At 47.2% G+C, this 15,410-nt stretch overlaps 1 protein-coding gene across 1 annotated transcript; it reads right to left on the bottom strand.

Moving 5' to 3' along the window:
* Positions 1–5,468: 5,468 nt before the first annotated feature.
* Positions 5,469–15,349, bottom strand: Tdp2 (tyrosyl-DNA phosphodiesterase 2). The gene is made up of 7 exons (XM_004669942.2): positions 15,158–15,349; positions 14,341–14,426; positions 12,494–12,661; positions 11,237–11,328; positions 8,360–8,478; positions 6,203–6,373; positions 5,469–6,079 (listed from the first exon to the last, which is right to left on the bottom strand). The coding sequence occupies exons 1-7, from the start codon at positions 15,284–15,286 to the stop codon at positions 5,804–5,806; spliced, it is 1,041 nt and encodes a 346-aa protein (XP_004669999.2). The 5' UTR covers positions 15,287–15,349; the 3' UTR covers positions 5,469–5,803.
* Between the last annotated feature and the right edge of the window lie 61 nt (positions 15,350–15,410).

The following is a 15,410-nucleotide window of genomic DNA, read 5'->3' as shown; positions in this document are numbered from 1 at the left end:
TTCCAGGTCAGCCTGGGCTAGAGTGAAACCCTACCTCGAAAAAACCAAAAAATAAAATAAAATAAAAATAAAAGAATTATGAAATTAGGGCTGGAGGGATGGCTTAGCGGCTAAGGCGTTTGCCTGAAAAGCCAAAGGAACAAGGTTCGATTCCCCAGGACCCACGTGAGCCAAGCTGCACAAGGGGCGCACACCTCTGGAGTTCGTTTGCAGTGGCTGGAAGCCCTGGCATGCCCATTCTCTCTCTCCCTCATTCTCTGTCAAATAAATAAATAAATAAAATTTTAAAAGAATTATGAAATTATATATGAATGCTCAGAATGGGGCTTCAGAAAGTGCTGAAGTAGAGCAAAAGACAGGAACTAATGTAGATGTCACTGTAGATGTTTGCAAGTGGCTCTTGTAGACACCCAGGATTGTGACAGGTCCCTGCAAGTGTCTGAGCCTTGCCTGCGCATGCAGAAAGAAAGACAGTCCTGGTGAAGTAGACAGCCGCCCCAGAGCTCTCCATGTGATGCGTTCGCTTTCCAAGGGGGCCTTGTTTTTCAGCTTCCTCTGCAGTTCTATGTGAAGATTGATAAGTCGCTTTTTACTTGTTTTATTAATAAAATGTAATTTGGATATCTTGGGGGGGGGGGCGGGGAAGCATTCCAGTTAAGCAAAGAGTCCCATCTGTCTTGAAATATGCCAAAAACTCGGGTCTGAGAAAGGTGTGCTATAAACCGGGCATGGTGGCGCACGCCTTTAATCCCAGCACTCGGGAGGCAGAGGTAGGAGGATCGCCGTGAGTTCAAGGCCACCCTGAGACTCCATAGTGAATTCCAGGTCAGCCTGGGCTAGAGTGAGACCCTAACTCAAAAAACCAAAAAAAAAAAAAACAAAGGTGAGCTATGCTAGCAAGCGTCAGCTGTATTTCACCTCGCCTGGCCCGGGGCGCATCACTGGGCAGCTGCCCCTATCTGTCCTTCGAGCAGTAACTGAAGGAAGCTGCACGCTCGACGGGGCCGGAGCCGCACTCCCTCTCTCCGTCCTGTCTCGGCTGCAGTCTGCGTCCCGGTCGCTGTCAAACTCAGACTCGGACACCATCAGGCGGGAGTTGTGCTCGGTGCTGCGGTGTTTGGGAATGGCTCAGCTGTTAAGATGCTTGCTTGTGAAGCCCGAGGAACGCAATTCAATTCCTAAGGACCCCAGTTTGAGTCCCCAGGACCCACGTAAGCCAGATGCACAAGGTGGCGCATGCACCTGGAGTTCCTTTGCAGTAGCTACAGGCCCTGGCATGCCCATTCTCTCTCTCTCATAAATAAATAAAATAAAATAAAAATAAATGCACTGCTTTCCCATCAGCTGGCTGCAAAGCCATTCCCCAGGGGCTGGAGACATGGCTCAGCGGTTAGAGGCACTTGCTTACAAAGCCTGATGGCCCAGTGCCCACATAAAGCCAGATACACAAAACAATTACCCACCTTACAGCAGGTGGGTTGTAGTTCCTGAGTAACATCAGGGGCTTACGTGTCACCCTTGAGCATGACACCAACTGTGAGACCCTGAGCAAGACCCTAAGCTTTCTTCACCTATTAAACAGGGAAGATAACAGGAGAAAAAATGAATGAGAGGTTAGAGAGAGGGGGAGCAGCTGGAACTTACAAAAACAGCATGGCATCACCAGGTTTGGGTCTTATTCCATGAGCAGAGGAATGAGACAATTAAAAGGCTGACAGGGGCTGGAGAGATGGCTTAGCGGTTAAGTGCTTGCCTGTGAAGCCTAAGGACCCCGGTTCGAGGCTCGGTTCCCCAGGTCCCACATTAGCCAGATGCACAAGGGGGCGCATGCGTCTGGAGTTCGTTTGCAGAGGCTGGAAGCCCTGGCGCGCCCATTCTCTCTCTCTCCCTCTATCTGTCTTTCTCTCTGTGTCTGTCGCTCTCAAATAAATAAATAAAAAATTAAAAAAAAAAAAAAAGGCTGATGGCTCAGAGGTTGAGGTGCTTGTCTGCAAAGCCAAAGGACCCAGGTTCGATTTGTCAGGACCCAAGTAAGCCAGATGCACAAGGTGGCTTATGAATCTGGACTTTGTTTGAAGTGGCTGGAGGCCCTGGAGCAACCATTCCCTTTCTCTCTAACCGCCTCTCTCTCTCTCAAATAAATAAATAAATATTCTTTTAAAAGCCTGGTTGCAAGCCGGGCGTGGTGGTGCATGCCTTTCATCCCAGCACTTGGGAGGCAGAGGTAGGAGGATTGCCATGAGTTTAAGGCCACCCTGAGACTACATAGTGAATTCCAGGTCAGCCTGGACTAAAGTGAAACCATACCTCAAAAAAAAAAAAAAAAAAAAAGATTGTTTTGAGATATTCATAAAACCACACTGTGGTGAGGATGAACTGAACAGTGCTTACAAAGAGCCTGGCCCAGCACAGAGCAGAAAGGAAGCATTTGTTAAATAAAAACTGTCATGACTTCACTGTTTAGTACCATAGTGTGTGTGTGTGTGTGTGTGTGTGTGTGTGTGTGTGTGTGTGTGTTTGCTTGTTTGTTTTTTGAGATAGAGTCTCACTCTAGCCCAGGCTGACCTGGAATTCACTATATAGTCTCAGGGTGGCCTTGAACTCACAGCAGTCCTCCTACCTCTGCCTCCCAAGTACTGGGATTAAAGATGTGCGCCAACATGCCTGGCCCATCCAATATATTAAAAAAAAGAAACTTTTATTCATTTTATTCATTTCATTTTATTTATTAAACAGAGAAAGAGACAGAGAGAGAGAAAATGGGTACACCAGGGCATTCAGCTGCTGTAAACCAACTCTGGCTTGAGGAATTAGTGTCCTATGCTCTCACCCTCAAGCTATGCCTATCCCGAGACCCTCCCTTGCTCTGAAGACCAGGAATAGAAAGCTCCTTTCCCTTCTACAAAAGGAGGACCACCCTGAGACGACACAGGGAGCTCCAGGTCGGCCTACCTCGGAAAACCAAAGAAAGAAAAAGAGAACTAACGTTAGTCAGTTGCTTGGCGATTTCCCTCCAGGGTGATTTCCCTGCAGGCACAGCGTGATGCCAGCTTGGATTGGTGAAGGCTTTGACCTGGAAGCCATCGAGCGTGGAGCCTGATCACAGCGATGGTCAGGTCTGTGGCCATGGGAATGAGGCTGCTGACCTCCCGTCGGTGGGGAGGGGAGCTCGCACGACCCTCACCCGGGATTCCAGCCTCTATTCCCTCCTGCCCTCCCCTCAGCTGCAAGCGATCTTGAGAGAAGCTTCCGGTTCCAACACCCGTTTGTTCGTGGTTTTGTGATTGGTCTAGCATGTCTTCAGCGCAGGATCCTATGTCCAGAGTTTCTTCTGTGTTGGTCGTCGGCGTCCCTCACGAGGCCAGGCATTCCTGGGGTGTCTGTTGACGCGATGGCTTGCATGGTCTGGGGTCTGCCCGCCTCTAGCTGGACCTCTTGCTGAGTGAGGTACCTGTTCTTAAGGGCCCTCGCTTGTATCACCAGGCCAGTGGTTAAGGGGGAGGAGTGGGGAGGTCGGCCACCCCTCTTGCTCGGGCTGGGTGACCTAGGTTCTAAGCAGCGTCCTGTTGTGTGTCACCTCCAAGCGGGTCAGGGCGTGACCCTGGCCAGCTAGGTGTGCTTGCTGACTGGGCAGGACTCAATTCCCCCAGCGTTACTCACTGCCCGAGCACTTTGGAGCGTGGTCTCCACTGGGGTCCCGTGGGCACAGGCCTGCACTGAGGTCGTGTACGGGAACTAGATTAACAGAGGGGGATGATACAGTGTCTGTGAAGTGGGGCTTTGCAGCAACGTAGGGGCTTCTGAGTTACCCACGTACTCTAACCCCAATAAATGAACTGCTTCACCAATTTTTTTTAAATTTTTGTTTATTTTTTATTTATTTGAGAACAACACAGAGAGACAGATATATATAGAGAGAATCTGCAGACGAACTCCAGATGCGTGTGCCCCCTTGTGCATCTGGCTAACGTGGATCCTGGGGAGTTGAGCCTCGAACCGAGGTCCTTAGGCTTCATAGGCAAGCGCTTAACCGCTAAGCCATCTCTCCAGCCTGCTTCACCAAATTTAAGTTTCTGCTTTGGGCTGTCAGCTGAGTTCTACCTGGGTTGAGTAGACATGTGTTTGTACCCCCCCCCACACACACACAAAAATAAGATTCACACAACCTCTAAGTTTAAACTTTTATTTAAAAAATATTTTAATTAACATTTCTTTAATATTTTATTATTTTAATACTTACTATAATATTTTTACAGACCCAGGTTCGGTTCCCCAGTACCCACATAAACCAGATGCACAAGGTGACGCATGTGTCTGGAAGTCCTGGCATGCTGTCTCCTTCTTCCCCAAATAAATAATAAATAAATTTTATTTATTTGCAAGCAGAGAAAAGAGAGACAGAATGGGCACACCAGGGCTTCCAGCCACCTTGCACATCTGGCTTTACATGGGTCCTGGGGAATGGAGTCCGGGTCATTACATCAGGCTTTGCAGTCAAGTACCTTAACTGCTGAGTCATTTCTCCAGCCTTAAACTGTCTTTTTCAGAGGCTTTCATTTATGGTCTCTTGATAAGTGTCTGGCCCCCACCTGGTGGCAACTAGGGCAGTGGAACCTTGTTGGGGCAGATGTGTTTGGGGTGGCTGCAGGGGGTCACAGGCCCCTCCCTTGCGAGAGCTCAGCTCCCTCTTGCTATTTGCCAAAGTGAAGATAACTGCAGCATTTTGAGACACAGCCTCACTTTGTAGTCCCGGCTGGCCTCCAACACAGCTTCCCAAGTGCCAGGGATTTGTTTTGAGAGAAGGAAGCAAACAGTCTTGACAATGCCTGGCGAGGTTGAGGCACCATGGAAACAAGCTGCTTTTTCTATACAAAGCACAGCAAGGACAAAAACAGCATGCACAAGCATGTATGAACAGGTAATATTCTTTATTTATAGTACAGTTCTTGGAGATTAGTTTCTCTTTTCTCTAAAGAACATTTAAAGGTCAGTCCTTAAAAAAAAAAAAAAAAGGAACAAGAGCTAAAAGCATTCTTGCACGGTCCCCGCCACCTCACAGTGAAAACCATAAAACCATAATCCCACCGAGCGGGCCCCAGGGAAACGGGAGCAGGGCTGAGGGTAGCAGAGCACACCACATATGAGATAAAAAATTCCATTCACCCTTAACAAAAGAAAGAGAGTATTTCTCCTCAGAAATTTACCTTCTCTTGGGAAAAAAAAAATCCCATTTTGTTATAAAACTAGTTTTCATCATTATGAAGCCCAACTTTGCCTCTATTTATTACCAACAATCACCGTCAGAGTGAAGGGGTTTTAAATCGCAGAGTTTACTCATAGCTTATGTATTATACGCTGGTAACTGACAAAAACAAATCTGATGTAGGACAGCTGTCGTCTACTTAGCTGCAAGTGTCATGCCTTCTCCCTTGGTTATCTAAATTTTATAAAATATGACGGAGACAGAATCCAAGCACTTGTTTTAATGATTCGTGTAAAATATTGTTTTGGTCCTGATTCAAGCAGGAAATGTGCTCAGGGTTAGCTGTGAGCCAGTCTGGCCTACTCGGAGTGCGGCTCGCTGCCGTGAGCACTGTCCCGGCCGGTGAGCTGTGTGTCCTCACATTCTGAGCATGAGCATGTGAACTTAAATGAACTCTAATACTTTATTCTGAGGACAAAAGTTCAAAATGAAACGTAACGATTTTCTTTAATGATCCAGTTTCCTGTGTAAACTACTTTTCCACATAGAGAGATGTGCAAACACTCAGGACATGACACTTGAAATTCACATGGAAGTGCCTCAGAGCACTACGTCCATGCCGCACAGAATCCCCCAGTGATCACTCGGGAATTTGCCACATTCAAGTTTGTCCATGCCAACCAGGTCCAAGGACTGGGGAATAAGGCGGCCCTGCTCTGCTCTGAAATAGATGCGATCAAAACGGTGCTTACGAGCAGCAGGAATCCCAAGGTTAGTGTTCATCCGGGTGTCCCATGTGTATTGGCAATGCTTGGGCTTGCCTAAAAACTCCCAGGCATCGAAGATGTTACTGGGCAACCCCCCACACTTAGTGACCTGGAAAGAAAACGAACACAGTGAATACTGGGTAATATTGGCACATTCATCTTTCCTCCCAACTTAAAAGGTCTGTTCGCTATTATCACAGTATTTTAACACTGAACCAACTTTGTTACTCACTTCCTGGTCCCTTAAATTTGTGTCCCCTGCAAATACAACCGTAGTCGACTCTGGAGCCTCTTGCATTTTCTGAAAAACAATCTTTAACTGATTCATTCGTTCTGCAGCGTGCTCTATGGTGCTCTCCAAATGGGATGTCATAAGATAAAACTCATTCCCAGATATAGTCACCTGCAGCAGAATAAATAATTATAGTTCAACTTACTCCGTACTAGTAACAGCCAGCAGACTAGTCAACCAACTGGCATATGCTCAACCAAAACTGTATGGCCAGCGCTGTGCCTGCATACAGAGTAAAGGGGCTAACTGTCCACGGTGGAGCAAGGAAGCCCCACACCACATAACTGCCCTGCAGTCCCATTCCCACACACGTGACAGAGGAGCACCTGCCCTTTCTGAGGCTGGGAATTTTTTTTTTTTTCAAGGTAGGGTCTCACTCTACCCAGACTGATCTGCAATTCACTCGGTAGTCTTAAGGTGGTCTGGACCTCATGGTGATCCTCCTAACTGCGTTCTGGGATTAAAGGCGTGCGCCACCATGCCTGGCTTGGATGTTTCTTTTTAGTCCATTGTAGGTGACCATGGATAATGCCATCAGACATGGGATTAAAGGCTGGGGAGACGGCTTAGCAGTTAAGGTGCTTGCCTGCAAAGCCTAAGGAGCCATGTTCCACACTCCTGGTCCCATGTAAGCCAGACACAAAAAGTGACGCCAATGTGCAAGGTTGCACATGTGCACAAGGTGACACACACATATGGAGTTCAACTGTAGTGGTTGGAGGTTCTGGTGCGCCAATTTTCTCTCTCTTGCATAAAAAAAAGTCCAGTCTGTTAAGTATAGCTCAGAAAACAAAACAAACAACTATGTGCCATGATGCCTGGCTTTAGTTGTTCATTGAGGTAGGGCTCACTCTCTAGCCCAGGCTGACTTAGAATTGACTGTAATCTCAGAGTGGCCTGAAACTCAGTGATTCATCTGCCTCTGCCTCTCACGTGCTAAGATTAACGGTGTGCACTACCACACACAGCTTTTTGTTGTTGTGTGTTTCGCTTTAGCTGATTTGGAATTCAGCATGTAGTCTCAAGGCTAGCCTACCACTCAAAAGCGTTCAATCCTCTCGCCAAGGAGTAAAGATGTGGACCGTCACACCCAGCCTCCTCCTGTTCTTAAATTATATATATATATTTATTTATTTGTAAGAAGAGGGTGGGGAGGGAATGAGAATAAACACACCAGGGCCTCCAGCCACTGCAAACAAACTCCGGATGCACGCGCCCCCTCGTGCATCTGGCTTTATGTGGGTCCTAAGCCCGGGCTGTTATTCTTTGCAAGCAAATGCCTTAAGTGCTAATGCATCTCTCCAGCCCTCTACCTGAGCTCTTAATGTCTAGATCTTCCAACGTTTTTCAGATACTTGTATTTCAATTTAAATCCCATGTCTGTGATGGCGTTGCCCATGGTCAACTACAATGGACTAAAAAGAAACCCCCAACCTAGGTGTGGTGGTGCACGCCTTTAATTCCAGCACTCTGGAAACAAAGGTTAGGAGGATTGCCATGAGTTCAAAGCCACCCTGAGACTACAGAGTGAATTCCAAGTCAGCCTGGGCTAGAGTGAAATCCTACCTGAAATAAATAAATAAAAATACAAGCATCCAGAGAACTAATGGAGGTGTTTTCAAAGACACTTGACTGCCAGACGTGGTGGTGCACACCTTTAATCCCAGCACTCGGGAGGCAGAGGTAGGAGGATCACAGTGAGTTCAAGGCCGCCCTGAGAACACATAGTGAATTCCAGGTCAGCCTGGGCCAGAGCGAGACCCTACCTCGAAAAACCAAAGACATTTAACTGAGGGAACACCCACCCCGAATGTGGGGGGCAGCAGTCCCACTGACTTGAGGTCCTGTACTGAGTAAGAAGAGAAGAGAGAAAGTGAGGGGAGTGGCGGCACTCACCCGTCTGCTTCTCCCCCACACTTCCACTGCCGTCCTGTCCCCACTGTGACAGACTAGCCCCTCAAGTGGGGACCCCTCCTTGTTTAGAGTTTAGAATGGCTGTGAGTTTGAGGCCATCCTGAGACTGCATAGTGAATTCCAGAGCAAGACCCTAACTTGAAAAAAACAAAACAAAACAAAAAACCCTCCAACTTTACTTACATGTACACGCAAAAGGTTTCTCATCATTTTTGTGCTTGGAAAAGGAATAATCTCTTTGCTTATGAATTTCACTCTTTCTTTCTTCAACAATATAGCTGTAAAATATCCTTCTTCATTACCTTCAGAAGTTTGTGGAAGAGAATTTAGATGAGGTCAGTAAGATTTCAGTTTACCATATGCTTCCCTACTCGTTTTGTTTTTTTATTTTTTGGTATTTCGAGGTAGGGTCTCGCTCTAGCCCAGGCTGACCTGGGATTCACTGTGTAGTCTCAGGGTGGCCTCGAACTCACAGCAATCCTCCTACCTCTGCCTCCCGATTGCTGGGATTAAAGGCGTGCATCACCATGCCAGGCCCCACTCAAGTTGTTTGTTTGTTTTGAGGCAGGGTCTTACTCCACCTCATGCCCAGCTGCCCACTGGAGATTTTATAACAAGGAGAGAACATGTTTAAATGGATTAAAATCTTTAAAACTTTTCTTTCGAAATAGTTCAAGATAGCCAGCCATGTCTATGTTTACCTGCCCCCTCTGAAAGTTTAAGCAGAGATAAAGAAATATAAAAATAGCCAGACAGGGCTGGAGAGATGGCTTAGTGGTTAAACGCTTGCCTGTGAAGCCTAAGGACCCCGGTTCAAGGCTCAGTTCCCCAGGTCCCACGTTAGCCAGATGCACAAGGGGGCACACGCGTCTGGAGTTCGTTTGCAGAGGCTGGAAGCCCTGGCGCGCCCATTCTCTCTCTCTCCCTCGGTCTTTCTCTCTGTGTCTGTCGCTCTCAAATAAATAAATAAAAAATTAAAAAAAAAAAAGCCAGACAGCAGGTGGCGCACGCCTTTAATCCCAGCAGTAGGGAGGCAGAGGCAGGAGGATCGCTGTGAGTTCCAGGCCACCCTGAGACTACATAGTGAATTCCAGGTCAGTCTTGACTAGAGTGAGACCCTACCTCAAACAAACAAACAAACAAACAACAACAACAAAAGCCAGGTGTAATGGCGCATACCATTAATCCTAGCACTCAGGAAACTGAGGTAGGAGGATCACCTTAAGTTCAAGGCCAGTCTGGGTAAGCCTGGGCTTCAGTGAGATCCTGCCTAAAAAAAAAAAAAAAAAAAAAAGACAGAGAGAGAAGAGGCCTGGAAAGATGGCTTACAGTTAAGGCACTTGCTTACGAAGCCTACAGACCCAGGTTCAATTCCTTAGGACCCATGTAAGCCAGATACACATGGTTGCACATGCATCTGGAGTTCATTTGCAATGGCTACATGTCCCTGTTAAATTATGAGTAAATTCCATCAACTTTTAGAAACACAAAAAGGAGGGAGAGGCAGGGGAGTGGTGGCATTTTTTTTTTTTTTTGTATTTCAAGGTAGTGAATTCCAGGTCAGCCTGGACTATAATGAGACCCTACCTCGACAAATCAAAATAAATAAATGAATAAAGAGGACTGGAGAGATGGCTTAGTGGTTAAGGCTGAAAAGCCAAAGGACCCGGGTTCGATGGCCCAGGACACATGTCAGCCAGATGCACATGATGGCACAAGCATCTGGAGTCCCTTTGCAGCAGCTGAAAACCCTGGCACACCCATTCTGTCTCTTTGCCTCTTGCCACGAACAGCAAGGGGCTCAGAGTAGGAGGGCCAGCTCAAAGTCTGGATATGGGGTAAGCGTGTCCCAGACGCCTCCCTAGCTCCTCACAGGCAAGTGATCCCCCTTTCCTAACATGAACTAAAGGCTCATAAAGAAAAAAAAAAATTGAAAGGGTATTACCATGGTTTATTGTAAGTATGGAAACTGTCATTAAAAAATTAATTTAAGCTGAGTGTGGTGGTGCACACCTTTAATCCCAGCACTCGGGAGGCAGAGCTAGGAGGATCGCCATGAGTTCAAGGACATCCTGAGACTACATAGTGAATTGCAGGTCAGTCTGGACTAGAGTGAAATCCTACCTCGAAAAACCAAAAAAGTAAAAAATAAAATTAAATTAAAAAAGAAGAAAATAAATTTGCGGGGTGGGTGTGGAGAGGCACATGCCTTTAATTCTGAGACCCTACATGAAAAAAATCCCAACTCTCACCAAAAACAAAGAAATTAAGTATGGGGTGGGGGAGATGGCACAGTGGTTGATGTCTCTGACTTGCAAAGCCTGCCAGCCTGTTTTTTACATTCTTTTATTGACAACTTCCACAGTTGTAAATAATATCCCATGGCAACTCCCTCCTCCCCCCATAGTCCCCTTTGAAACTCCACTCTTCATATTCCTTCTCCCTCTCAATCATTCTCTTTTATCTTGATGTCATCATCTTTTCCTCTTATTATGATGGTCTTGTGTAGGCAGTGTCAGGCACTGTGAGGTTAGGGATATCGAGGCCATTTTGTGTCTGGAGGAGCACGTTGTAAGGAGTCCTTCCCTTCCTTTGGCTCTTCCATTCTTTCTGCCACCTCTTCCACAATGGACCCTGAGCCTTGGAAGGCAGCTGGGTTTTATTACCCAGTATCCATTTAAAGCCAGATGCACAAAATGCTGCATCTAACTAGTGTGTGTTTGTAGCAACAAGAGGCCTGGTGTGCCCATACAGACATGGCACACATATTTTCTCTTTCTCAATAAGTATGTGTATATACACACACACACTCACACACATTTATTATTTATTTTTTTACAGAGTCTTACTCTAGCTCAGGCTGACCTGGAGTTCGTCCTGAGCTTTGTGCACGCAAGGCAAGCCTTCCACCACACCACACCTGATATAAACAGTGCTGGTGCTGAGCTCAGGGCCTCCTGTGCTCGAGGCAAGCACTCCATCAGCACAGTTCCACCCCAGCCCAGTCCTTCTGTCACTGGCCTATGGCTTGAAGAAAAGGGTAAACACTGGAAGCATTACCTGTGATAATTCTGTAATTACTCGCTCTCTTCTTCAGGTAGACACAATACAGGGGAATAACTTCCTGTAGAAACACCACATCTGGGCTGTACCTGATTTAAAAAAACAAACCTTTTTATTTTACTTAATTTAATTTAATTTACTTATTTATTTGCAAGCAGAGGGAGAGATAGAGAGAAGAGACAGACAGAGAGAGAATGGACATGCCAGGGCCTCCAGCCACTGCAAACAAACTCAAGACGCATATGCCCCTTGTGTATCTGGCTTACGAGGGTCTTGGGGAATTGAACCTGGGTCCATTGGCTTCGCAGGCAAATGCATTAACCTCTAAGCCCTCTCCAGCCCTATTCCTGATTTAAAAGACCATCTAATGAAAGTAGACCCCCTCCTAGAGGACCCAAACTCCACAACACACAAGAACACTCCTGCCCTGCCCCTGCCTAGAGCAGGAAGCAGTCAAGGTTTAGATTCATCTTTGGCAACCATGAACAAGGAAGACAGGTGTGATTTTACAAAGCACCATAAAGATCAAATCGAAAAGAAATGGAGGGTTGGAAGTGTAGCTCAGTGGTAGAGCATTAGCCGAAGCAAGGCCCTGAGTTAGATCTCAGCACTGAAAAAAAAAAAAAAAAAAAAAGCCCACCAGTAACTGACACAGAAAACACCGTAACCAGCAAAGGTCCTCCAAGGGACGGCACAGTGGTCTTCTGCTTCTCTTCAAATGGTCATCCAGGTAAGAAACCTGTGCCCCAAGAGGCATCAGGGCTTTGCCCAAGGTCAGAAAAAGAGCTGTTTAGTAATTTAACTTTCATGGCAGTGACTCTACACAAAGTTCACTATGTAAAATAATTCTAGGGCTAGAGCGATGGCTTAGTGGTTAAGGCGCTTGCTTGCAAAGCCAAAGGACCCAGGTTCAATTCCCCAGGACCCACGTAAGCCAGATGCAGAAGGTGGTCCATGTGTCTGGAGTTCATTTGCAGTGGCTGGAGGCCCTGGTGCACCCATTCTGTCTCTCTCCCTCCCTCCTTCTTTCTGTCAAGTAAATAAAAAGCAAAAATAAAATAAAACAAGTAATTCTGGAAGTTTTCTAATAAAATGTGGTATTCCTTCCCCCGCCCCACACAACCCAGGTGAAAATAACCACAACTCCTTCAGATAACTGTTCTCATTGTAACCTTTGAACCAGAGTTTCCATCTGAAGCCTGTAACCCTGACGGGCTGCCTTGTAGAGACAGAGACTCAAGTGGCCAGGCTCACCCAGCGAGGCAAGTGCACACCGCTTGAGCCCTCTCCTGCAGGTTGCTGGCGTCCAGTCCATCGATATTCCAGGTAATGAAGTTGAACAAGCCACCATCTACTACACTTGTGATTGGTGCGGTTTCATGGATAAGGTCTTTCACGTTTTCCTCATTAGTTAGGTCAATACTGGCAAGATCAGAAAAAAAGCTGGATTTAAAAAACAATCTACAAATTATTAAAGAACTATGTTGCCTTTTTACCCATCAATTTGAAAATATGGATTATCAACCCTAATCAGAAAACCAAAATTCCAAATTGCCTCCAAATTTGCAAAACTTCTTGGTCCCACACATTTTGGATAAATTTTATTTTATTTTATTTTATTTTTTGAAGTATAGTCTCACTCTGGCCCAGGCTGACCTGGAATGCACAATAGTTCCAGACTTGCCTTGAACTCACAGTGACCCTCTACCTCCTGAGTACTGGGGTTAAAGGTGTGTGTCATCATATGCAAGTGGATAAATTTTGAGTCCTAAATGCACCCCAGAAATATCTGTCAATAGAAAAGCAAGCCACAGCCAGGCTTGAAAACCAACAAAAATAAATAAATAAAAATAAAGTCATATGGCCCAGAAAAAGTGATTCCGTCATTATTCACTCTCAAGGCATAGCTGACTCAGCCCTTCAATGACATGTAATTTGCATCATCCTATTTCCAGGCAAGCTGGCACATCCTGTTAACCCCAGCACTTCATGCGGGTGGGGGGGGAGGTGCTGAGGCAGGAGGATTGGAGGTTTGAGATTAGCCTGGATGATTCCGTGAGATGCTATCACAAAGCGAAGGGTGGGAGGATGTTAACTTGTGCTGCGGAGAGGAGGAAAGCAAATGAATACAGAACAGAAGCAGGGAGACTTCCAAAGCTGCACTTGGAATCCCAGCACTGCTGAGCTAGAGGCAGGAGGATCAGGAGCTCAAGGCCATCCTCAGCTACACAGTAAGCTTGAAGTCAGCTTAAGCTACTACATAGGGCTGTCTCGTATTTAAAAAAAAAAAAAAAAAAAAAAAAATTCGACCCAGAAGAACCCAAGTTCGGTTCTCCAGTTCCCATGTAAAGCCAAGATGCACAAAGTAGCACAGGCATCTGGAGTAGGCTTGCAGTGGCTTAGAGGCCTTGGTGCGCACATCCTCTGTCTCTGCTTGCAAATAAACAAATAAATAAAAAGGAAAAGAAAAAGCATATGTAAAAAATGGGGGGTCCAGGCACAGTGGCTCACGCCTTTAATACCAGCACTTGGGAGGCAGAGGTAGGAGGTTCACTGCGAGCTGGAGGCCAGCCTGAGCCTGGCCTAGGTGGGAGTGAGACCTTACTTAGAAAACAAAACACAAACAGTGGGTTGGGGAGATGTCTCAGCAGTAAAAGGTGCTTGCTTGCAAAGCCTTGACAGGTCTGGTTTTGATCCCCAGCACGCACATAAAGCCAGAAGCCCGAAGTGGTGCATGTTGTCTGGAGTTTGCAGTAGATGGAGGCCCTGACACTCCCATTCTCTCCCTCTCTCCCCCCTCCGCATCCCAACAAACATCAACAACCACAAAATTAGCAGCTGGGTGAAATCCCAGCCCTAGGAAGGCAGAGGTAGAAGAATCACTGAGTTCCAGACCAGCTTCGGACTAAAGAGTCAATCGTAAGTGAGCCTGGGCTAGAGCGATACCCTGCCTGGAAAACCAAAATCAAAACAAAACATGCAAACAACAACAACAGAAGGGCAAATTGCACGGCTCCTCGGAGAGAAGCGTTCGCTCGGGGTCTACAGCCAGGGGCGCCCAACGCGGCCCGACACGAAGACCCCCCTCCTCCATCGCCTACCAGTGGTCCGCCTCGCAAGTGGGCGTAGGCTGTCTCGGCTTCGCGGGGTCCTTGTCTGCCGGCTCGAAGAAGGCGCTCAGTGCTTTCTGGGGGACAAAAAAAAAGCAAACCCAAAACCAAAGCTAAAAAGGCCTAGAGGGATGGCTAGGTTCCATTCTCCAAGACACGTAAGCCAAATGCACAAGGGGGCACATGCATCTGGAGTTTGCAGTGGCTGGAGGCCCTGGTGCGCCCATTCTCTGTCTCTCTCAAATAAATAATTTTTTGTTTGTTTTTCAAGGTAGGGTCTCACTCTAGCCCAGACTGACCTGGAATTCACTATGGAGTCTCAGGGTGGCCTCGAACTCACAGCGATCCTCCTACCTCTGCCTCCCGAGTGGTGGGATTAAAGTCGTGCGGCATCAAATCCCAGCACTCGGGAGCAGAGGTAGGAGGATCGTAGTGAGTTCAAGGCCACCCTGAGACTCTATAGTGAATTCCAGGTCAGCCGGAGCTAGAATGAGACAACCAAAAAACAACAACAACAAAAAAGACACGTGAGGGGCTGGAGAGATGGCTTAGCGGTTAAGCGCTTGCCTGTGAAGCCTAAGGACCCCGGTTCGAGGCTCGGTTCCCCAGGTCCCACGTTAGCCAGATGCACAAGGGGGCGCACGCGTCTGGAGTTCGTTTGCAGAGGCTGGAAGCCCTGGCGCGCCCATTCTCTCTCCCTCTATCTGTCTTTCTCTCTGTGTCTGTCGCTCTCAAATAAATAAATTAAAAAAAAAAAAAAGACGTGAGGATGCGGACCCGAGGAGGCGGAAGCGAGAGAGGGGCCTACATTCACATTCCAGTCGTTCTCGGTCAGGTAGGAGTGAGCTACGGTGGTGTCGCACTTGGCCACCAACGCAAACTCCAGACACCGAAGCCTCCGCGTCTCTTCAGCGTCCGCTCCGTTTCCCGGCTCCATCGCCGTGCGGCAACCATACCCTGCCCGAGTCTGCGCAGGCGCCGCCCGGCTCGTACGTCCGCATCACGTTTCCGGCGGGGAAGCGCGGCCCGCTTTCCTAAGGTTCCCAGGCGGGGCTGCGCGG

This window comes from Jaculus jaculus, chromosome 13 (genome assembly GCF_020740685.1).
Source record: "Jaculus jaculus isolate mJacJac1 chromosome 13, mJacJac1.mat.Y.cur, whole genome shotgun sequence".
NCBI lineage: Eukaryota > Metazoa > Chordata > Mammalia > Rodentia > Dipodidae > Jaculus > Jaculus jaculus.
This window is presented reverse-complemented; position numbering and strand designations above follow the sequence as displayed.

What these genes read in the sequence shown, in the direction of transcription:
- Tdp2 (XM_004669942.2), bottom strand. Translation starts at nt 15,286, where the DNA reads ATGGAGCCGGGAAACGGAGCGGACGCTGAAGAGACGCGGAGGCTTCGG. An exon ending in AGAACGACTGGAATGTGAAT is followed by an intron (nt 14,427 to 15,157) that starts GTAGGCCCCTCT and finishes TTTGTCCCCCAG; the next exon opens with AAAGCACTGAGCGCCTTCTT. An exon ending in GTGTGCACTTGCCTCGCTGG is followed by an intron (nt 11,329 to 12,493) that starts GTGAGCCTGGCC and finishes TTTTTAAATCAG; the next exon opens with GTACAGCCCAGATGTGGTGT.